The 23,921-nt window shown below is 44.3% G+C and overlaps 3 protein-coding genes across 4 annotated transcripts; all 3 read left to right on the plus strand.

Moving 5' to 3' along the window:
- Positions 1-7,682: 7,682 nt before the first annotated feature.
- Positions 7,683-14,075, plus strand: LOC119557730 (ubiquitin carboxyl-terminal hydrolase 45). 2 transcript variants are annotated; one of them, XM_037870614.1, is made up of 5 exons: positions 7,683-7,828; positions 8,331-8,752; positions 9,179-9,789; positions 9,850-10,991; positions 11,294-14,075. In XM_037870614.1, exons 2-5 carry the CDS (start codon positions 8,372-8,374, stop codon positions 12,502-12,504), a joined length of 3,345 nt encoding a protein of 1,114 aa, XP_037726542.1. In that variant the 5' UTR covers positions 7,683-7,828; positions 8,331-8,371; the 3' UTR covers positions 12,505-14,075. The 2 variants fall into 2 exon arrangements, with proteins under 2 accessions (XP_037726542.1, XP_037726541.1); XM_037870613.1 differs by lacking the exon at positions 7,683-7,828 and adding an exon at positions 8,108-8,218.
- A 338-nt stretch (positions 14,076-14,413) lies between these two features.
- LOC119557733 (lysozyme) lies at positions 14,414-15,224 on the plus strand. Its single transcript, XM_037870618.1, has 3 exons — positions 14,414-14,592; positions 14,756-14,905; positions 14,975-15,224. The coding sequence occupies exons 1-3, from the start codon at positions 14,430-14,432 to the stop codon at positions 15,118-15,120; spliced, it is 459 nt and encodes a 152-aa protein (XP_037726546.1). The 5' UTR covers positions 14,414-14,429; the 3' UTR covers positions 15,121-15,224.
- Positions 15,225-17,578: 2,354 nt separating this feature from the next.
- On the plus strand, positions 17,579-19,809 carry LOC119557732 (hornerin). The gene has a single exon (XM_037870617.1). It carries the CDS (start codon positions 17,986-17,988, stop codon positions 19,627-19,629), a length of 1,644 nt encoding a protein of 547 aa, XP_037726545.1. The 5' UTR covers positions 17,579-17,985; the 3' UTR covers positions 19,630-19,809.
- The last annotated feature ends 4,112 nt before the right edge of the window (positions 19,810-23,921 follow it).

The raw sequence follows: 23,921 nt of genomic DNA on the forward strand, positions 1-23,921 counted from the left end.
CCCAATGAGCACGGTGTCAAAGCAAGATGATATATGGCTTTGGGCTTTGCTGGTCCCTGTGCTTGGGATGAGAAGTACTGGTAATTTGTGGCTAAAAAATTAAATTATCTTAGTTTCCAAATCGTTCCGATTTTATTGTTAACATGTTTGGAGAATAGAGTTACTAGTTAAAGTTTAGGACTAAAAAGTATAGTTAGTTTGTGATTCAGTTGGTAATAAAACGGTATTGTTCAACCGTAGTAGAATTCTAGCCAGTTTTATCCGGACTAGGGAACCCACACATGGATATGTGATCGAGATGGAAGCGATTTATCCGAGAAGAATCAGTGGCCGGCAGGTGAGCTCCTCAAGTGACTGCCGTGCCATACAACCTGGAGAGTCAATCGGCTCGACACAGACCGTACACACACCGAAAGAAAGAAGTGTAGTCAACCCCGAAGTATGATATTGAGGTTCCTAGGCCTTAAGTTTAGCTAGGGAGCAGTATGTATGAACATTTATTTTATAGAGATCATTTATGGAAGTCATCGAATGCACAGACGTAGCTACCAAGGATAAAGAACTGACCCACAAATGTTTGAAGATATACCACTTTGAAATCGGACTTCGAATCCAAGTTATAGGTCATCAAATGTAGAAATACATTATATATAATATTTACTATGGGAAACACCGTTGGCTACCACTTTTTCCGAGTGTATGGTGAGGAAATTCGATCGGCAACGTCGACCAACCACAACAGCAACATCAAACAGAACTGAAAGATAGCGAACTTGGGGGCTTCGTGGAGGGCCAGGGCGGGGTGGCTGCGGAGGGGGTGTGGCTGGCTGGAGGTTGAGGTGGATGCAATTGAACACCGCGATCCCCACACGCTGCAAATGACGGCGTCGGCGATCTTTGATGTGTGCTTTGATTTCCGGCAGCCAGATAAGATTTTTGCCCCTCGACTGGGCCTTCTCTTTCGGCCCTTTTTTACTGCTTTTCCCGGGTGCCTCGGAGAAAATCACAGATCAAAACGAATTGCTGCAAATTCTGTTGTGAATTCTTGATCTTTGCAAGATTGAAGGCTGAGTCAAGGGGAAATATATGGCATTAGATCGGATAGGAAGCCACCTGTTCTATTTTCATTTCAATTATGAATTTATAGGTATCTAATGTGTTCTTACCTACGGAACTTATGGTTCCTACGTACTATTTCACTGTAGCATATGAGGCCTACTTCCCACAATCATAACACACAGTAATGATAATACTCCAACCACTTAACGTTCTAAGCCGGTCCCCCAATCTTGAGATCTCTCAATTGTCAACGCAGCTAATCCCCCATGTAAGTACTGCCCGAAATGAGGTATAGGGCATCCGAGGACGGAAAAGAGACGCAGGGCAGGCCGCTTTGTTTGCTTGTTTTGTTTGAACTCAGAGATGCGCACGCAAGAATATCATCAAAGATCTCGATCTGAAGGTGGAATGGGAATGGCTGGCGTACAATGGCTAATGTAAGCACTTGGCCAATTGGCCTTTTCCTTCCCACCTAACCCTGCCTCCTTTGTTTACCCAATACCCATTCCACATTCGGGCCTTGTGTTTTTTGTTTGGTGCTCAGTAGTGTTCCTGTTAAGTGCCCCGATCGAAGTACACCCCTGCCCAAGCCCATTGCTGTCTAGCTCGCTCTCAAGTGGGGATCACTTGGGATCGGGGTAGATTAATCCAATTGTGGTAATACGGTGCCTTTTGTCAGGGGGATATGATCGTAAACAGTAGTCATCCATGATCATCGGCTGAGTTTAAGATACCTGTAATGTTATAGTAAAAACACTTGGTTATCATTAGTTATTAGTTTATTATAAAATTACTAATAACATTTATTTCCAAAGTATCTACTATGTCTATCGCTCTCATAAGATATACTGTGCCTGTGGGCTGGTGCCTAGTTTTATGTCCTGCAATTCAGGTGGTTCATTCCAAACTTTTCCCGGCTTCAAAGCGGCACCGCTCAAAGAGGATTTGCTCAGCCGTTAAGCGCTGTCGCTGTCAACATGGAAAACGATCATATTTTCCACGCCGTCTCCTTTTGCCATTTTCCATCTGCCATTTTCTATTTGGCGATCGGTTGACTTTGATTTCTGTGCTCTTTCGCCAGATGCTTGACAAAGATATGCGGGCTCAGGCGGTCCGGTGGTCGGGATGTCCGACATGAGTCACCACCCACCGGCCGAATCGTATCCCACAGATACGCGAGTATCCACCGAGCGGTTCGTTCGCCACTCTCCTAACTAGTTTTCTGGTCGGCCGAGTTCAAAAGCGCTTATTAATCTCTGGTACTTGTGTTTAGTACTTTTAAATACGTTTTGAGTACTTTATTCAGTACGCTTGATGTTTTGCCGCCGCTCCAAGTCACGATGTTTGCTCTGCTCTGCGCTTCCCCTTTGCATCTCCTTTCTGCTGTTTGCTTTGCTTTTGCTTTTGCTCTGCTCTTGCGAATTGGACGCGCGTCAATATTTATTTTACTTATCTTCTCGGTCGCCCAGCTCGCGGATATTTTTTATGTTGGAAAAACAGGGGGAACCAAGGGGTTAAGGGGGAAAAAATGGATAAATAAATTCGATTTTACCCAACATCAAGCAGAAATATGCCTAGTTTGACGGGATTTCGGAATGAATACATTAATAATTCTCAAATTGTTATCATTATAAAGTTTGGCCTGCCTTTTTAATATAACCTCATCCAGCGATTTTGGCAGACTGCATATATTTTGCAAAATTAACTAACCTCATGAAAGTCACTGTTTTTCAAGGGGAGCCTTGGATTCGAACGCCCTCCGAACTGGCGCCCGCCTGCAATTCAATCCGCCCGGCGACTCCCAGCGGGACTTCTTCTGCCAACCCAGCGCTTCGCTTCCCCACGTGTTACTTGCTCCTCTTGCAGAAGCCATAGGAATAATGCGATAATTACAATGCCAAGAATCATTCGTTGGTCGGGGACACCGTGTGAATTACCGCTGCCCAGACTAAAACAATCTAGAGTTACTCCCAAGGCAGGGAAGGCCTGTACTGCCTACCAAAGAGAGCTGCATTGGATAATCCTGCTTCTTCAGTTACACCAGCCACATAAATCTTCTACTTCAAAGTTGGCTTGTCGGCGTGACAAGGCAGTGTGATGAATACCTATATATGTACGACTCGGGGATTACACAAAGAAAGGTATATAAGAATCGGAGTTTTAAAGCCCATCTAACATGGGCCCAAAGGAAACCAATATATGATACAATACCATACATTAAATATCACAGTAATCAGTTGTATCTATAGTTTGATAGATACAACCTTAAATCACAATTTTAAATGTATTCAATACATAATGTAGTATAATACTAAAACATCTAAGAAACAGCATAGGTCCAATCAAAGATCCGTTCGCATACAAGTGCCTTAGTTATGCGATAGGCCTAATCAAAGGAGTTGAGAACCCGATTCCATCCTTGAGAAACCGATATGCTGCCAGAACGAAACGGACGTGCTCTAATCCAGGTAGGAGGGGAGCCCAAAGTTTGGGTCCCAGGCAACAATAAGCCCCAGCCAGACAATAAAACCCTATAAAAACACCGAAATGCGAAAAAAATGGCAAATGAAAATGACAAAGGATCGCGAAAGACTCGTTCGGGGCCCTAGACATTCGTCTATAGGACGGAATGTTCGAACTTCGGAGACAGGGGCGCGGCGACCGGCGAAGATAATTTGTCATATCCTGGCGGAAGGAGGGAGCGAGAGGGCAACAGGGGCTAGACAAGGACGGAGAGCCACCAGGCGGCGGCGGCAAAAGATGTAAGCCGTGCGGTGCGCTAATAAAGTTGCCCGGCAAGAAATGAAGAGCTTCGCGGAGGGCAACTCCAACTATCCCCTCGATTTTCTTCGGCCCTGTGTAGGTGCTAATTTAGCGACCCCACAGAGATACAAATACGACTGCAAACGCAGCGAGTTCCTCGGAATTTCCATTTTCAACAGAAATAAACTTCGGATAAGGGACTAAATGTCAAAATTATCAACACACTGGGTGAACACATTAACCCATAGCTGAATTATTTTCTTAAATTAACCCAAAAATCAAATTGGAACATATTGCCGACCACAGTTGCAAGCAATTCCTAGAGATTAATGTTCATTTCCGAAAAAGAGTATCGTATTTTGAAGGTAGTTTTTCTTTCCCAGCTACGTCTTATGAAATTGTTTAATTTGCATTTCATTTTTAAACCAATCCGCAGCTCAGTTACCATGGGTTAAGAGCCCCGATACGGCTCGAGTCTTTGGGGATTGGAGATTACAGGTCGAGCGAGGATGAACAGGGAGAGGCGGGCGAATACAGCCATACAAAGAAGCAGGGCTCAGGGGCCAGACAAAGTGCAAATATATGTTGCGAGAGTCCAGATCCCAAGCCGGTCCTAAAGCCAAAAGGAAGGCGGGCCGGAACCATAAGAAAATCGGAAAAAAATACGGCTGAGTGGTCCGCCTTGGCTCGAGATGCCAAAGTGCATCAGGCACTAAAATGCAGAAAATTGAAACAGGCTTTTAATGAAACGAAAGTGCCGCGAGAAATGAGATGTGCGACTGGTTGGATGCTGGATGGCTGGATGGCTGGACGGTCCCTTGGTCGGATCGACTGACTATCTATCTGGACATCCAATCCAGGGCCCTCAGATGGTGGCAATCGAGAGCAAGTAAGAGCTAAAAAATAAAATAAAGCGAACACAAAGAGTCAATTAATTAGTAGATGGATCCACGATTATCGCTATTTAAACAGTGCGCTGCAGTTGAAGATCCAGTTGAGGCTCACTGTGAGAATAATATGTAATATTTTCAGGTATGCACATGTCATTTTTTTGCTATAACGATTTTGGTTTCTCTTCTTTCTCATCTTTAAGATTTCTCTTTGTTTCAGCTGTTTAAAAACCAATTGAAATAAAATTAGAAAGAATTGTAAACTCTAAGTTAGGGAGTTTATAACAATTAAAGGCCATCAGCATTAGGAAACCTTAAAAATAGAATGAACAGTTTGAAAGGCTTAATGTAAAAAATGTAATTGAATATAAAACATAATTTTCCTTGCTTTCCTTTTTATGAGTTTTTTTTCTAAGTGCCGACACTGTGGCCGGCGAATGGTCTTCCTTTTACTTAAGATAAGAACGGGGAATGGAAGCTGGGGCGTTCATTAAATGATAACACAGCGGCAGACGGGTCCGCGTGATAAGGCCATTTGAACCCGCTCGGACAGGTAAGAAAAGAACATCTCTGGAGTCTGAGCAAATGGATGGAAAGGCAATATGGTTACTCAAGATGCAGGATTACCAGGGAGACTGGCCAGACAATAAACGGAAACCAAGGGGTAGAAATATAAGCTTTTTTAAGGGACTTTGGTGCCAAAAAGGAAAATTCATAATATATTTAATTACGGTTGAGTATCAAATAAAAATGCTTGTTGAAGCTTCATCTAAGTGAAACTTTGATTTCAAAAAGCGCAAGTCCTTATAATGAAGCCCAACAACCAAAACGAGAACGATGCTTGTACAAAAACCGAAAGGTAAACATCGCTTTGCATTCGACCCATCATCATAATGGATATTGTAAGCTGCAGGTTGAAAACAGGGGCGTGGCAGGGGGATCCAGATCAGGATTGGGCAAAGGTAAAGGTAGAGGGGCCTGGAGGAGAGCCAGAGGAGCAGAGCCACACGGAGCGGGAGCAAAACGGCAGCCAACCGGGAATCGGTTTACGTCTTCTGCGAAATATTCATTATAGCAAATTTGTAAAGGCAATCGAGAGAAGAGGCAAAAATAAGTTCACTGAAAGAAAAACAAGAGCTTAACGTGAGATATTCATATTCTTCTTTTTCGATTTAAATAAAATACCCAAATCAGAATAAAGTTCTCTAAAATCTGCAATAGGTAAAACTCCATAAATACGCTTATGGATCAGCTTTTCGGCTTAAAAATTTGAGGTAAATCGTACTCACTCTGTACCGGTGTAATATGTTTGAACTTGAAACAAAAGCTCCGAATTTTTTCAAGTGTAGCGTCGTTCAAGGAGGGGAATTTTTCCGTGTCCAATGCGGTTTTTATGCTTCTCATCTTTTTTTGCAGAATTATCTTTGCTGTTATTATGCACTATAAGGCCTAATGCGCACAGTTCCTGTGTCTTTAAAAGGTTGCTGGAAGATGGGAAGGAATATAACAAACTATACATATTCGTGGGTGCCATAAAATTCGCTTAACGCTGAATATGGGCGGAATAGTCGCCCTAGCACAATAGGTAAAAAAACAATAACATGGGAAACCCCAACTTGATTATGAATACAAATTTTTCAAACTTAATTCAAGCATAATATTATTCATTATAAATAAATGATCATTAATATTTTATCGTTATTAAATCATGCACTATAAAATATATCTTAACCTAGTTTTTTATTCCCGAAATACTACGATTATGTTTATTTCTTGACCCAAAATTCTAATGCATACCTGGATGGGTTTTTATGCCCGTGTAGATAGTGTTGGGATCATGATGCGAGCTGAAAATCGAATGCACGTTCTGCAGCTCCCTCCTCCTCCCTCGGCTCGATCCTCTTCCTCCTCGTTTTTATTGTTCTCCCTGTGTTTTTGTGAAATATGGCCCGAGGGGCGGTTCAATTTTGTGCATTTACAGCGTTCGGGGTGTTGGTAATTATAGGGCCTTTATGTCTGGAAGTTCCTTTATGATAGGGTTTTTACCTCAAAGTTTCTTTCATACACCGTTCGCCTTGTTGTTGCGTCGCCTTTGATTGCTGAATTAAGTCGGTCGGGAGGACATATTCTGTTGTGTTTCTGGGCCAGGTCAGGTCGGATCAAAGCCCCTTGCCCACACTCAAGTACGTTTATTTGAGTGGAGGAGCAGCACGATCATTGAATCCAAGATAAACGCAAAACATTTAATTAAGTTGTTCAGGGAACGCAGCCTGGTTTTTTAATACAGTCTTTGGTATAATTCGATTGTTTTCGCTATGATCTACCGTTAGACTGGCGTAGAGATGGGACTTTTTTCGGCCAGACACGACTATAAAAATGATATTTTATTTCATTTGTTATTTAGAGCTCTATCAATTTCTATTATTTTATATATTTTTTAACCAAAACAGTACAAACTACTTATTTTTAATTAAACCAAACAAACAACAAAAAGGTCGGACAGTTCATTCAACCTTAGTTGCATAAACTGTCATTATAATCATTGAGGGCGTAACGACTCATATTTTAGTAACTATTAATTTCTTACCAAATGAATTTATTGTAGAAAATTAAATGTATAGAACAGCGAGGATTTTTTAATAAAGATTTTTTTTTAACAACCCAACCGCTTTTATTACTTAAGTAACAATTATTGGTTAAAGGTAACAAATTATATGCATCCCAAAAAGCACTGTGCACTTTCCATTTTTGAAAATACTTTTGCCGCCAAAAGTCGGACCGGGGTGAGTAAAAAATACCAAGACATGAGTGAAAATTAATTCTTGAGCGTAATTGGCTCTCTCAGAGCGCAAAAACTGGAGTGAACAATCGCTCAGCTTGAGTGGAAATATCGATAGAATTCCATTGGAACCGATTTTTCAGAGTGACCGTTTGTACTATTTTTGGTATTTCTTTGCGCCGATAATTGATCGATAATCGATAGCTGTGTTTCTCCACCTCTAGCTGCAAATTACGCATATTTATTTTATACCCTGTACGATTTAAAAAGCAGATTCTATAAGATATATGTGGTTTGCTTTTTACGTGCAGCGCATTTCGCAGCGAGTGAATTCCAGGTAAAGTCGGTGGGACGCGGGAATTCCGGGAAAACAAGAGGCATCCGTGCGAACGAGAGCGTGTTTGTGTGTGTGTTGGCGGAGTCCTTTCCATTTCCGAGAAATCACCCGAAAAGGGGAATTACATATAGGTTTCAGTGGACTATATATCCCCGGGTCGTTGGGGAGTGCGGGAATCTGGGGGTGCTTTCAACACCGACGGCTGGCAGCGGGGCGACGAACTTAACCTCAAATCCTGGCACGGAAATCCAAACGTGCGACGAACGACAACAAAGATAACAAAGCGAATAAAGTCAGTCTATCCAAACCCGAGAATCCGCACCGAAAGCACTACGATGTGGCAGTCCCGTTCCTGCTCCCAGATTTCCAGCCTGATTGCCTTCTTCGAAAGCAAGCATCGGTCTAGTGGCCCGGCTGGAACCGGAACCACCACTTTCATCCCACCTTCATCCCCAGCCAGAGCAATCCCTCTAACCACCTCTCTCCTCTCCACTCTTTGCAGGACGCGCCCACAAGGAGGCCAAGGCCAAGCAGCTGCTCGCCATGGTGAAGAAGCGTCAGACGGACAGCCACGATCACGAGAGCTCCACGGACTCCGGCGATGAGGATGTGCACCACCGGAACACGCTCACCGGCTCCGCCGGCCAGGCGGACGGGGCGGCGCCCACCTTCGCCAGCTGCCAGCACATCAAAAAGGCGGTGGACGCCACCCGGTTGCGGCGTCTTCTGAAGTCGACGGGCCTGCTCTACGAGTGTCTACAGTGCCAGAAGCTGGGGAAGACGGCCGCGGAGGGAGGAGGCGCATCCGGTTCTGGTGGAGACCACGGGGACTTTGAGTTCGACAGCACGCTGTGGTTGTGCCTTAAGTGCGGGAGCCAGCTGTGCGGGAGAGCCCGGCACAAGCACGCCCTGGAACACTACAAGGTGAGCAGTGGATCCAAGTCAGTAGGAGATTATGTCAATACATATCACACGCCCCTAGCTTCATATCTATAGAGCCTCCCGCCATTTCCAAACATTTGTATCATCATTTACCACTGCTATTAGTAGTAAACAGTTTAGTAACCCTAAACAGACTAACTGGTTAGCAGTAGGCCATGTAAAATAAAAATCACAACTCCTATTAACAGTCCCTGATTGTAACTTATTACAATCCCACATGGCCATGAGTTTAGATTCACTTACATTTGTAACATTTGAAGTCGAATTCAAAAGTCAAATCAGAGCTATAGTTTATTACGTTGTGAACTAATCTAATTACGTTGTTATTAAAACAAAGAAATCGGAAATAGCACAGTGCCGCTCATCTGTACGTGGTAATTGAAATCTCAATCTTCCTGCCCTTCGCAGACACCTCACTCGGACTCGCATGCCTTGGCTATGAACACGCGGTCCTTCGACATCTGGTGCTACGAGTGTGACATGAAGATCTGCTCCAATCTGCGCAAGAACCTACTCGAGTGCGTGGAGCTGGTCAAACGGCTGGCCCAAAAGCCGCCCACTAACACAGCCACGCCCAGTCCGCCCACCATTAGCTACATCGAGCAGAAGATAAAGACCACACTGGAGCACCTCACGCCCATGGTGCCCATGACGGGAGGATCCTTCGACGACTCCGGCGGAGGAGGGGCCATGGCGGTGTGCTCGGGCGGAGGCGGTCAGGTGGCCATTCCGATGCCGCCGCCGCCGCCCAACTCAGGACAATCCCCCTCAGGTTCGCTGACTAGTGTGCCGGGAATGGCCAAGAGGGTTGGCCAGCCCATCGCCACCGTCGGCGTCAACAACGCGGACAGGCGACTTCTAGCCTTGGAGACGCCGCGCAACGAACTGGACCGACTGCCCAGGGTGCGCGGGCTCACCAACCTGGGCAATACTTGCTTTTTCAATGCGGTGATGCAGTGCCTCGCCCAGACGCCGTTCCTACTCAGTGTGCTGAGGGAGCTGTCGGAGCCCGGCGAAGAGTAAGTTGAGATGCACTCGAAAATCTATAGAATATACCCAACTTGCTATTCTCTCTTCAGATTCGTACTGCCCGGAGGAACCTTCAAGCTTAAGGACAAGGGCGACATCGAGCTGCCCATGATCAAGGGCACCCTATCCTCCTGGGGCGGGCTCACCTCTGCGTTGGCCAATGCCCTCGAGGAGCTCCAGGCGGGAGGCAGTGTCTTCACGCCCAGCAGACTCTTTGACAAGCTGTGCGTGAAGTGTCCGCAGTTCACGGGCGGCGACCAGCATGATGCCCACGAGCTGTTGCGCCAGCTCCTGGAAAGCGTGCGGAACGAAGATCTGAAGCGCTACCAGCGCGTGATTCTGCAGAACCTCGGCTACAAGGACCAGGACATCAACAGTGTCTCGGAGGAGATGCGACAGAAGTGCAAGATCTACGGCAACCAGGCCGGAGACCGCATTCTGCGCCCGGAGCAGGTATTCCGCGGCTTCCTCGTATCCACGCTCACTTGCCAAGACTGCCACAGCGTTTCTTCGCGGCACGAGTACTTCTTGGATATGTCGCTGCCCGTCGCGGTGGAGAAGCCCCAACCGCCTCAGCGCCGAAAGCCGAGCCCGGAGCTCTCCATTGTGGCCAGCAGCTCCAGCGTCAGCTCTACCCAGACGCCCAGTCAAACGTCGATCAACACCAAGTTCTCGGATGGCAGCGTAAACTTTACAGCCTCGTCGTCGTCCTTCTTTCTGCACGCCGATCAGGAGGCATCTCTGGGCCCCTCCAAGTCGCAGGTAAAGAAGGAAAAGGAGCGGGAGCGCAAGGCCAAGCGCGCGGCCAAGCACCAGCGCCACAAACAGGCCCAGAAGTTGAACCTCAAGTTGAACGGGAATGATGGCGGAAATGGTTTAGCCGACTCCGGTGAACATAGCGCTCCTTTGGCCTCCCTGGGTGCCGGCGATGGCCAGGCCAACGATGGCCTTGAACAGCCCAAGGACCAGACCGAGGACACAACCTCGTCCAGTGTGACTACCTCGGAGCACTCCGATGCCGATGTGGAGGATAATCTAGTGGAGGATGCCGCCCCCGCGTCGACCAATGCGTCGACCCAAGTTCCGACCAAGTTCTACACGGACAGCAACGGCAATGCCCAGCCGATGGGTGAAAAGCGCGACGACACGCCGGAACACATGGACAAGGATTCTCTCGAGGAGGACGAAAACGGTAAGTAGAAGAGCTTACTTTCGAATTTCAAGAGTTTTTCGATACTGAGTAGAAGCATTTCTAGTAGATGTATAAGCCCTTTAATGAACAATAGTTATTCTACATAACTTTAAGTTGGTGCTTTATACAATATGATCGTAGTTAGGACAGATATGTGCAATTTAGAGGTATTGTAGTTCTCTACTTTAGCTGGAGATAAACAATTTTAATAAGTAATTTTGAAAGAAATCCCTTTTTATTTGTTAATGGTAGCCTCATATTAATACAAATACTAAGTCAACTATCCTTTCGATCGATTCCAGACTCTGGCATTGCCACCAGTCCTGCACCCACTGCTACCAACTGTATTACAAGCAGCAATGCCGCCAACGGCGCTAGTACCACAGGCAACAACAACTCGGGCTCCTCTGGATCATCGGGCGTCCCGAAGGAAACCTCTGCGCCAGCGAGCCTGGTCAGTGCAGGCCTCTCGGAGAAGGGTGCCTCCCTGATCCGCCAGATCTCGGGGGGCGCCGAGCAGGGCGTCCTTAATGGAACTGCAGGGGATGATGGAGGGGACCAGGCGGCCTCGCAGCCAGAGAAGACCCCAAGCCCGACCAAAATCCAGACCCAGAGCCAGGCCCAGGCCCAGGCCTTGGCACAAGCTCAAGCCCGCGCGAAGCGGGTGCGCACGCAGAGCTACTCGGACTGGAGCACTACGATAGCGCCGCGCTACCAGTGCGAGGATGGGGAGTGCTCGGTGCAGTCCTGCTTAAACAACTTCACTGCCGTCGAGCTGATGACGGGCCAAAACAAGGTGGGATGCGACAGCTGCACGCTGCGCATCAACGGCAGCGACCCGAAGGCCAAGTCGGTGAACACCAATGCCACCAAGCAGCTACTGGTCTCCAGTCCTCCGGCGGTGCTCATTCTTCACTTGAAGCGCTTCCAGCTGGGACCGCGCTGCATCTTTCGCAAGCTGACTCGCCCTGTGAGCTATCCCAATCTGCTGGACATTGCCGCCTTTTGCGGCTCCAAGGTCAAGAACTTGCCGAACATCGATCGCAAGCAGAAGAAGCTACTGTACGCGTTGTACGGCGTTGTGGAGCACTCCGGCGGGATGTATGGCGGACACTATACGGCGTACGTGAAGGTGCGGCCAAAGGTGACGCCGGAAGACAAACGGTGGAAGTTCCTCCCGCACGGTAGTAAGGCGGAGCTGGATCAGGACGACGACCAACTCAAGAAACTGGAGGAGCTGCTTGCCAAGGAGAAGGCGCGCGACCTACACCTGCACGCGCTGGACGACAGCGACGACTTCACCAACTCTAGCAGCAACTCGTCCACCTCCGACGAGGGCAATGTCCCGACCACACCGCTCGAGGAGCAGCAGTCGCCGCAGGAAGAGGCAGCTAACGTGCAGGCACCGCCCGGCAAATGGTATTACGTGTCCGACTCACGTGTCCAGGAAGTCAGCGAGGACACGGCGCTGAAGGCCCAAGCATATCTGCTTTTCTACGAGCGCATATACTAGGGATTAGATCTTTTAAAGAGATTGGGGAGGGGAGACGTAGGAGCATGACGCGGGAGGCGAAGGAAAGGGGTGTTAAGGAGGAGATGAGCAGCCGTGGTTCCATCAACTAGCTTAGGATATTTTACACATATACATTAATTAATTTAATTTTTTCGTTGGGCTACGTTAGTTTTTTTCACCCTGCCCAAAAACCCAACTTTGATATATTATTTTTTAACTGCATTTTGTTCAAAACATCGAAGTAGAAGAACTACGACCTGGACTGAAGAGAAAGCATGGATGCAAAGCATAGGGGAAATAGTTGAAAGATGTGGTAAAACCTAGACTTGAGAAAGAGACAGAGAGAGAGTGGCGGCGAAAGAGAAGGCAGATACTCACACATGCCAAATGCATTTGGTTTCTCCCACTCAAAATTCGTTGTACATTCTCGTTTTCTTGGGACAGCCTTAGTTAGTCAACACGGCGGAAGAAAGACACGCACTCTTTAAATTGTAGTTCTCAGGAGTTCGGCTTTTGTTCGTGTTTTACATTTAATTTTTTTTTAATCGTTTACTGAAAGACACTTATGGGAAATTATCAAGTTTGTTAAATATTAATTATCTTGGTTCCAACATTGCCCAGAACTATGACAGAACGTTGCTTGATCCACACTACACACTACACTAGGAACATTCAAAATTATGGAGGATAAAGCGCCGGAGGAAAACACCGCGGAGATAACAAAAGAATAGGAACATAAGGAATGATAAGGGAAAACCGAAGAATAACTATTTGCAAATATTCATAAGTTATTATAACAAATACGAATGAAATAAAAACAACCAATTGCTCGCTTCTGCCAATATATTTAAATGTTCAGTAATTTGTCTTACGCCTACTATATATACACTATATTACGGGCCGATATACATACCGCCCACTTAGATATTTACAAGTTTAGCCGAGAAGTAAATGTTTTGAACCTACGTAGCGAAGGCAATTGCAACAAGAGAGATTTATACAGTCGCGAAACATAAATAATTATACAACACAGTTTATCTTATGACCTAGGCTTAACTATTCATTAAATTATTATTAACCAACCACGGACTCTGTGTATATTAAAGAGAGAAACGAATTATGAATGCAAAAAGTTATCTTGTGATTTTTTGCCAAATTTGAGGCTTTACCTTTACTGATTTATGATGAATGTGGCTTACAATGGGCGTCACCGAGTCACACGTAAAACATTTAAGAACCGGGTAAATTATGCTAATACATTTGATTTTATTAGTGAAAATTATCGATACCTCAAGACACATTAAATATTATTTCAAAGTTCTTTAACTCCCAGCTTATGCCAGAAAATTAAAATGCAGCAAATGCAAATGTGAATTAAGAACCACAAATAGTTTTTGAACTTCAAGAATGGGATATATTATTCAATTTTGCTAAATTAAGAACAACTTATCCTTAACTAACGCTTAACTTTCTTTTTAATTTACCCAATTAATGTGAAAAATACAGTAAGTGGGACAAAGTGGAGTTGGTTAAATGACAAGATAAATCAGCCCTTACGCTCGTAAATTAAAGACGTATTTGTGATAAAATAAGGGATGACTTTTAGGAACAAACAATAAAATCTACGACCAAGAAGTAATACTTACTTTGAAAGGGAATATTTTATTTAAGATCAAAGATCACGTAGACCTTAGTCGTTATAATTTAAATGGTTCTTTTTAAGAAAAGGAAGTGCACGCTTTACAGAGGGACCCTTGAATGATGTTAACGTCGTTTCCAGTTCCAGCTTATCTTTCATGGGGCTTCGACGATCTGCCCTTCCATTTGACCCCCGTTTCATCCTAATCCATTCCGGGGGCATTTGGTCAAGCTCACGTTGCTTCGCCGCCAATCGAGCGCTCAAAGCTTGGTTCTCCAGTCGCACTATGAGAGCTGCATTATTCGGATCGTGGTTCTGGCTGGGATTGGGATTGGGACTGCTCCTGGTCAGCGATTCCGGCGTAGTTTTTGCCAAGCGGTTTCTGCGCTGCGAACTGGCCCGCAAATTGATCGAACAACATGGTTTCGAACGAAGTCTGCTTTCCAATTGTGAGTGAGCAACATAAATGATTTATAATGATGATAATACCATCGTACATAAGAACGATATTAACATATATTTTATGAGTGATTAACATCACAACGAGAAGTTTTGATAGTGTATCAAATAAATAAATGTCAGCTTCTATGACTTCTCGTTTTCCCATCTAAGGGATCTGTTTGCTGGAGCACGAGAGCGAACTGGAGACCAGCAGAACCACCACGAATCCGAATGGATCTCGCAACTACGGATTGTTTCAAATCAACAGCAGATTCTGTCAAGAGGGAAGGCGCGGCGGCACCTGCAATGTTAAGTGCGAAGGTTTGACAAGCTTTCCATTTCAGTATTACTATGTATTTTCCTTTATCATCTAGATCGACTTTCTTCCAGATCTTCTGGATGAAAATTTAAGGGAGTCCGCAGCTTGTGCCAAGCGCATTCAGACTTCGGATGGTTTTCGTCACTGGGCGGGATGGCAACGGTACTGCCGAAACACCCAGAATCTGCCTAATCTTAAAGTCATCTGTGGGATTTAAGAAACAATAATTGATTTCATGGGTCGTACAGAGCTGTTCTGTATTAAAATTTACCTTTATTTCAAAATGGGTATGCAATAAAAAATTGCTTATGGCTGGATGGATATTTTTTTATTTGTGATTTTGCAATGTGATGTTAGGTCAAGGCCCAGCAGCACTGGGAAACAATAAAGATAAATTCTTCCCTATAAAATAAAAAAAAAGTTTCCAACCAATTTTTAAAAAATAAGACTTAACAATTTTGGGCTGAAGGTTTTTACAAAAACATTTTTTCACGTTGAATTTATTTTTGGCAAAGATTTTAGAGGATAAATTGTTGAAAACGTATTCAAATGAATTTAGCGGCGAAATTTTGTATAATGTTTAATGTTTAAAAATTGAGCGCTGTGTGTTCAAAGCGAGATGTAAATGAATAACTAGTTTTTAACTTAACATATCCTATCGTATTCCACTGTCTACTCTATTCGCCCTCTGATACTCTACAGTTTCTGTTCATTATCATTATCATTATCAAGCTATCGCACGCTTTTTGCTCTATTCATTTTTTGCGAAAACTTTAGAGCTTTCTGAGCAATTGAGTCACCTCATGTGAAATACGCTCGCTCTGCTTCACTCTTCGTTTTTAGAGGGACTATACAGATACGTGGGGCTTTCGTACTCGTACAACCGCAAGATTTCATTTGGCGACATCGGCCGAACCATTCGGAGCGTTTTTGGCAACGTGTTCAAAAAGAAATATCCAACAAGAAAATATGGAAAATAATTAAAGTCAAGAAAATAAAATTCCAGTGCCCAGTGCCAGAAAAAAAATATCTTATAAATATAATGATATACTCTGAGCCTGTGATATTGTGCTTGCCCCGAACCCCTGATTCCGACCGCCTTATATATTATACATATATACCATATACCTTAAGTGACTCAATACCCTACCCCGAACCGGTTCTCCAGAGGAACTGTGAAAACCTTGACAGATTGAGAGATCTGGTGCCTCAGTCGTTGATCTGCGGTGTTGAAAAGTTGAAGCCAAAATAAAATCTAAAGTGTATACTTATTTTTTGTTTTCGTGTCCTAGTCCCAAGAATACATGAAATGCAGTTTTCAAACCATTTTTACCCTTATTTTATGCATAAGTGCTCCCCAAAATGATTTCTACTGAAATCTTCCCAATCCCCCAATTATCTAATTGACTATTATGTGATATTATGTGGATAAAATTTATATTTACTCTAATTTTAAAAATAAGTGCTCCCTGAAATGATTTCTATTGAAATCGTCCCAAGCCCCCCATTTTCTAATTTATTATCATGTGAATAAAAATAAAATAATACAAAAACAATATCAGTTATTTTTAATATTGTTTTGGGAAGAAGAATTTAAGAAAATACCCTAAGCTGCGAGCTTGCACTTAGTAAAATTATTAGAAAAGTTACATCTTACCATATGATCTTTAAATTAATAAAATCTTCATTCGTTATGTGATAAGAACTTTAGTCCGTGATTTTTAGGGTATTACCTCTATAAAATCTGTGAATGATGGAAATAATTAAATATGATACATGATATGACGTTTGAAACAAAGTGCTGTTTTTATTCAGATTATGCAAATTGTGAGATACATGTTAAAAATATATGATAAATTGTTTTAAATAATATTTTATGGAAATATTTATGAAAATATATATAAATGAACTCTCTCTGAAATAATTTAAAATACGTTCTTTATACAAAGAAAATGTTTCCTATAAACGAAAAATGTTTTTTCCAGACTGTTCTTTATCCAGTTTAATATTTCACAATCTTGGGAAAAGCAGCATAACTTTAATTTCATTTATGTACATGAATCATTTGATCGGGTTATTTTCCGTTTTGGCGGCTATTTCATCACATGGCGAAACGTATACCAAATTCCCCACATCCAAAGAGCTTTGTTTGCGTTTTGTTTTTTATTTTGTTTTGGCAATCGGAGAACGACGTATAATCCACGTAGTAGATAGCGAATTGTGAAAACAAACTCGCCCACAGTATTGAGAGCCGTGCTGAGAGAGAGCAATAAGATACAGTAAACCCACCTTAACATGAACTTTCTGACAACTTAGCTCAAGATTGCACTTCTTAAACGTTATTACTTAGATACGATTATCAGATTTTCTTAAAAGAAAGATATCAGAGTTTAAAACAGGTCAAAAATTAGTTGATAGGAGAATGATCTGAGTGAAGAATGATTCTGTAATGAGACTTTGATCTCTAAGCTTGTATAATAATCTTATGATTTAAATATTGATTCACACCTAGTGGATCTCCCAAAAACTATGAATGCTAAAATAATTCGAATGGCAATAGAACTTTTTAGTTTTCGGTATTTATTTTCAATATAACATAACAAACATGGGGTTATGGTGGTTTTAATTTTTTACGAAAGCTTCTAAAATTGAAGAAGTATGGATTTTGAAATTCTGAGGACAGTACTGTCCCGAGAATGGCGTTGCATTTCAGTGTCGCCTTCGCAAAGTTCATAGACCTGCTTTACTGTACCCTAGTGGCTCTCCCTTTGTCTGCGACGCATTTCACAGCTCCAACAGTTGGGCGTTCATAACGCTCCCCCAAGGCCCCCCGCTTCACCGCTCTACCGCCCTGCCACTTTGCCGCTCCGCTGGCGCCGACAAACAACGACCCCCTGAGCGTATAAAAAGTGCCGGCCGGCGAGCGGTTGTCATCAGTTTCCAAGCTTTTGGCTTTGTGGAAGAGCGTCTCCCAGCGAACAGTAACCAGAATCAGCAAGCAATTTCAGCCAGGCAAAGCATACATACGCATTCTGTCGAAACAACATTACACCATCGAAGTAAATCCCCGAGAGCAGACGAGATGAGCGAGTTGGCCAAACAGCAGGAGCAGGATCGGGAGCAGGCTCCCCAGGAGCTGATCGACTGCGACATTGACTTTGAGGAGGTGCCCAGGGAGGAGGCGCCCAGGCAGCGGGAGGAGAGAGTGCCGGCCAGGTCCTCGGACAAGCGGTACTCCAAGGCCTTCAAGAAGGTGGTCAAGGTGCAGCGCATGCTGGAGCAGGCCATGATCCTGCTGGCCGAGGAGGAGGCCAGGTGCCAGGAGCAGGGCTCCAAGAAGGGAAAGAAACCGCACAAGAAGCAGGCCAAGAAGGACAAGAAGCAGGCAAAGAAGCAGGCCAAGAAGCAGGCCAAGGAGAGGGAGGAGCAGCAGGAGCAGCAGGGGGCAGGGGAAGAGCCGTCGAACTCCTCCTCCAGCTCCTCCAGTTCCAGCTCGTCCAGTTCCAGTTCCAGTTCGAGCTCCAGCTCCAGCTCCGAGGACGAAGAGGTCAACTTCTACGGCTACGGCTGGGGTCGCAATCCCTGGCGACGAGGACCACATGGCCACCATGGTTTTGGCCACAGGCATGGTCACGGTATTGGCCACAAACATGGCCACAAGCATGGCAACAAGCATGGTCATGGACCGCATCACCATGGCCGACATCGCCGCCACCATCTGGGACCCCACCACCACTACGGGCACCACCACATGGGACCCCACTTTGGACCGCCCCACCATTTTGACTTCGATCGGAGGTCCTACCAGGGACCTTGGCAGGATCAGTGCCAGTTTTTTCGGTCGATGGGCCTGCCGTGGGCCCTGGACAATCCCGCGGCCTGCCGGAGGAGCCGATCGCTGCCTAGATTTGAGCACGACCATCGTGGAGATCTCGGACTCGGATTCGGATTTGGACCCGGATACGGACACGGAAATGGCCACCCGGGTCGACCATTTGGCCGTCGAGTAGAGAGATCCCCATCCCGTTCTGGCTGCCCCAGGAAGTCCCGGGGCAGAAGGTCCAGGTCTACTTCCAGTTCCAGTTCCAGTTCCAGTTCCAGCTCTAGCTCTAGCTCCAGTTCTTCCGAGGAGAAGAAGGACAAAAAGAGGGGCAAGGGCAAGGGCAGGAAGCAGCGCTCCTCCTCCAGCTCTTCTTCGAGCTCCAGCTCCAGTTCGGACAGCCAAGTGCAGAGAAGGCATGGACCTCCCCATGGGCACCGTCATCATGGAGGTCGCGGCCACCATCATGGCCCACACCATGGCCCACACCATGGCCCGCACCATGGGCCACACCATGGCCCACACCATGGCCCACACCGTGGCCCACACCATGGTCCACATCATGGTCCACACCATGGTCCACACCATGGCCCCCATCATTGGTTTGGACAGGAGTTTCCCTTTTCCCAAGGAGAACGTACTGAACGACCACCCCATGAACACCACGGTAATCCAGGACAGTCTTTTGGACCACCAGCCGACTTTCTTGGTCGTCGCGGTCGTTCACTATCCCAGTCCCACTGCCTCAAGGAAAACCGGGAGAGATCAAAGTCCCGTGGTCAGGAAAAGAACGAGAAGGCCGAGAATCAAAACTGCTCTGGCAAGGAAAACAGCAAGAAGGGCAAAAAGAAGCACGGAAAACATGGAAAACATGGTCATGGACATCATGGACACCATCGTGGTTAGGCGATCCCAGCCAGCAATTTATACACAAACGATTCCTTCAATATATCTGTATAACCTCTTATATGTATTCCTTTCTAAGCACTTTCAATGATATACCCATAAAAGCTTTATTATTATATAGAAACAAAAAAAAAATCATTTAAAATTATATATCAACAAAAAAAAGTTAATAAAACCAAAGACCAAATCAATTTATATTGTTTTTTTATGCAAGGGCAGAGTATTGTGACACCATTTAAAAACCAGCGTTTCATCAATTATTATCTTGTTTAAAATGTGTATTTTTCACTTCCAGCTGCTTTTGGCATTAGCTGTTGAACTCCGTTCCTGCCAATAATTATATTATTTAATTATATTTGACCACTCGGTTGGGTGGAGCACGCAAATGACTAAATTGCATTATTAATGCATCGAAAGTGATAAGAGCAGCAAAGCCGCAAAAAAGAGGACAAAAAAGGCCAAAACAAATTTAATCCAATTTAGAGGCATTAAAATTCTCAAAGGGAGGAGAAAAACAATTTAAAATAAGTAATGACCGCCGAGTAATTAGTCTACTAGTGCAGAGGAGGACTTAAAGTTTAAAATATAGCGTTGACGTTGTGGGGCTTACGTGTATGACGAATCCCGATAAGATGGGTATTCCTAGAGAGGTTTTCCCCACTCAAATGACGATGCAGCGGTGATAACAAGTGTGATAAGTCCATCGATAAGGGCGTAAACAATGGTCTCGCTTTTTACGATGTTTTTAGGTGCTTAACCTGAGTAAAGAGCTAACTGAAATAAGGTACCATGGAACGGCTGGAGGCCTGTGGAAAGTTACTCGGATTTACTAGTACAACCTTTCGATAGGAAAGAAATACTCGTATGCTTGGATGGATCCACCTTATATGCAGAAATTTCGGGAACAGATTGTCAGTCAACTGTTCTTAGTTATCGAGGGGAAGGTCTGACCTGGTTCTAAGAGCCAAACATGGCTATCCCTTATTATAATATGATACATTTGGGTACTCGGTATGTTTTTAATATTTATTAATATTATTTAAATATGCCTTTAATAACAGTTTCAATTTAATATAAAGCAATACAGATATGAAACCATTGCTCAACATCCCTATCTATCTCATGCTTGAAATTGTTTCCTAGCACTGTTCAATGAAAGAAAACACAATACGATACAACTTATCTCGTTAGAATGTACCCTTGGAATGTTATCAAAAGACTTAGTTTTAAACGTTTGCACGAATACAATGTACTCTCTATACTCTAGGATAGGGTGCTCGCCTTTTTTTTCCAGCTTAAGCACTTAAGAGAGCTAAATACTGGGAACAGTGGTATATTTATAAACAGTTAAGACCTGATAAAATATAATAAAAATAAAATCCTCAGAAAAAATGAATGTGTGCTTAATATGTAGTCCTCGAAGTCTTACTCTTATTAAAACACTTACTTTCAAACGTTTCCACGAATACAATATACCCTCTATATTCTAGGGTAGGGTGCTCGCCATATTTCTCCAGATTTCTCCAGCTTAAGAGAGCTAAATACTGGGAACAGTGGTATATTTTAAAGGAGTTAAGACTTAGTAAAATATAATAAAAATAAAATCGTCGGAAAAAACTAATATGTGCTAAATATGTAGTGCTTACTCCTAGTTCCGATTTGAAGCTTAAATAAAAGATACACTCTTCACACGCAATTTCTCCTTCTTAGGAACGCTTAAGAGAGCGCAATACTGGGAGCACTTTCCAAGAACTCTTTTCTCGAGACCCCAAGAAACTGTCCCCTAATTAACGGGCGGGGGCACATGGGGATTGCTTCGGTCTGTAGCTTGTCTGACAGATCGGCGGGAATGGGGCCTCCGAGGGGTATGAACAGGAGTTTTCGGGGGTAAGGACCCACTGGAGTTGTGGAACAAAGCTGGGAAACGGGTAGCCGGGCAGTTGGCCTGCCTGGTTTAAGTGCTGTTTAATAATGAAACACCGCACCCGATGGCAAGTTATGGCCTGAAGCCCCGAAGTCCTGACCTCCGCACGGCAGACCAGGAAGCCACCGTCCTGGAAAACACCCTTCCCCCACCAAACGATGGGCAACAGGTAAGCATGAAAACATAAAAATCCGAGGGCAAACATATTCAAAGGAACACTTTATTCGATTTTTGTGACAATGTGACGGGCGCAGTCAATTTTCTTTGCGCTTTTTGTTGTTCATTGTTTTTTGGTGTGCGTTGGCAATCGGGATAGTGTGTGTTTATGGCACTCATTTCCACAGTGACAAGTATGAATAATGGAAAAAAGTTTAAATTGGAATTATACCTTTTTAGTTTGAGCGAAGTTCTATAATAAAGTTTTCTCAATGGGAAATCCTTATTTTGACACAAATAATACATTTATATGTGGGGTCCTGGTTCTGGTTTCACCCTCATTGTCACTTGCAGGTCTTTCAATTTCCCAGAAACAAAGAACGGATGAAGGGGAAAGTAAAAACAAACGAAAAACACAAAAACGGAAAGTGTGGCATGAATAGAGGAAGCTGCCGGAAGTCGATTTTTGAGCGGAAATAATTTTGCCACATGTTGGCGAAATAAAAACACGCAGAGGGTAATCTAAAACAAAATCACGCACAGAAAATCGGAGGGAAAGCGGAGAAAATTGCGGCGGGAAACGGGGGACGCGGCGCAAATCCTTCCGTCCTTCCGTCCTGCCACTTCCTGTTTCGCTCCATTTGCGATTTGGCTTTAAGAGGGTACGCACATATACATATTTTTTAAAATAATTTTCTTCATTTTCCTCAGACAGGTGGAAAAACCTGGGGGCTTATCTCTGTGTGTGACAGCCGCAGAGGGAAAATGGCCAAGTTAAGTCTGGAGACGGATAAGTCGAATCAGTTTTATTTGAAAAGAAGTTCATATTCCGGACCCCTTCGTGGTAATATATTTATTGCATTCTTTGTTTCAGCTTAGTACATAGCAAGAAGTAAATAAATAAAGATCGATCACCAGTCCAACCTCTATGGCATTTCCATTTTAGGGACCTTAATTGGCCCTGTACAGTGGGTAAAGCGAACTGCACTTGCAACTGCATGGGATCGAAAGCTACTATAAATGTTTGACAAAGGCGTAGAATGCTGGTATAATTCCGCCTTTGTTGGTCCGCTCTGTTTAATAGGCGACAGCCGAAAAGTATGCACTTCGTTGCAGGACTGAATGGCATTTCTGCACTGTAATACACGTAATATCATAGCAAATAAGCTGAGATGACAGCAGTGCCAACAACGGAGTCCCGAGTCTCCCCACCTTCCTTCTTTCTTTTTTCGGGGGCACCACTCTCGGCTAACTGGCAAACAATGGGCGCCATAATACCACACAATAGATATTTGTATTTGTCAGGGGCTGGGCGAGGGAGTGCGGGGGCGATAGGTGGCTAGGTGCGAATGCAGATACACAGAAAGTTATACGAATGTTACGTGAGCGGAGTGCCAGAGCAGTGGAAACTGTAACAACCGCCCATTGTTACAGTTTCCACTGACCCCGACACCTTTTCCCCCTCCTCACCGAGTGATAACCCTTAGCCCAGTTGCAACGCATTTCGTATGCAGCTCTTGTCCGGCAACGCAGCTTTTACGGTTTTGCTGGGGTCTGGGCTCTGGGTTCTAGGTTCCGGCTCTTCCGCCCTCTAAAATTCCAACCTACAGTTTTTCGGTCTTATTTCCACCAGCCACGCTAAACAAACAAGGGTAAAGATAAAGACGGTACAGCGAAAGTAAGATGGAAAAACAAAAAGTGCAATTTGCAAGGACAACGCTGCGTATGCGCGATGTATAAGGGGCATATTAGGTCTTTAATGCACCTGGTACTTTGCTGTTTAATTCTTTTGAATTTTCATAGAATGTACTTATCCAGACTTTGTTCAGGAAAACTGGAAGAACAGGATCAGAGAACTAATTAGCTTAACAATTTACCAGGACATCATCCCGTATGAGCAATATGAAAAGCTTAAGTATGGAATACAAAATATATAATAGGGAAATGCCACTCAATAGTGGTCATAAATCGTTCGTTGGGAATATCCAAGTATCGGTTTGTAATACTGCCACGTTGGGGCAATTTATGGCAATTAAATTGAAGGCGGACCTACTTTTCTTGTACGAAATCTGCATACGAGATGTGACAAATTGGACGCTATTAAAGCCAATTATTCCGTTTACTTAGCCCCGCTCTCGGGTAGCACACATGCCCACACGCGAATTTAAATCAGAATCTTTATTAAAACACTTTATGTAAATGAATAAATAGG

Source organism: Drosophila subpulchrella, chromosome X (genome assembly GCF_014743375.2).
Source record: "Drosophila subpulchrella strain 33 F10 #4 breed RU33 chromosome X, RU_Dsub_v1.1 Primary Assembly, whole genome shotgun sequence".
Classification (NCBI taxonomy): Eukaryota; Metazoa; Arthropoda; class Insecta; order Diptera; family Drosophilidae; genus Drosophila; species Drosophila subpulchrella.

What these genes read in the sequence shown, in the direction of transcription:
- LOC119557730 (XM_037870613.1), top strand. Translation starts at nt 8,164, where the DNA reads ATGTGGCAGTCCCGTTCCTGCTCCCAGATTTCCAGCCTGATTGCCTTC. An exon ending in CTGTCGGAGCCCGGCGAAGA is followed by an intron (nt 9,790 to 9,849) that starts GTAAGTTGAGAT and finishes TTCTCTCTTCAG; the next exon opens with ATTCGTACTGCCCGGAGGAA. An exon ending in TCTCGAGGAGGACGAAAACG is followed by an intron (nt 10,992 to 11,293) that starts GTAAGTAGAAGA and finishes GATCGATTCCAG; the next exon opens with ACTCTGGCATTGCCACCAGT.
- LOC119557733 (XM_037870618.1), top strand. Translation starts at nt 14,430, where the DNA reads ATGAGAGCTGCATTATTCGGATCGTGGTTCTGGCTGGGATTGGGATTG. An exon ending in ACGAAGTCTGCTTTCCAATT is followed by an intron (nt 14,593 to 14,755) that starts GTGAGTGAGCAA and finishes TTCCCATCTAAG; the next exon opens with GGATCTGTTTGCTGGAGCAC. An exon ending in CTGCAATGTTAAGTGCGAAG is followed by an intron (nt 14,906 to 14,974) that starts GTTTGACAAGCT and finishes ACTTTCTTCCAG; the next exon opens with ATCTTCTGGATGAAAATTTA.
- LOC119557732 (XM_037870617.1), top strand. Translation starts at nt 17,986, where the DNA reads ATGAGCGAGTTGGCCAAACAGCAGGAGCAGGATCGGGAGCAGGCTCCC.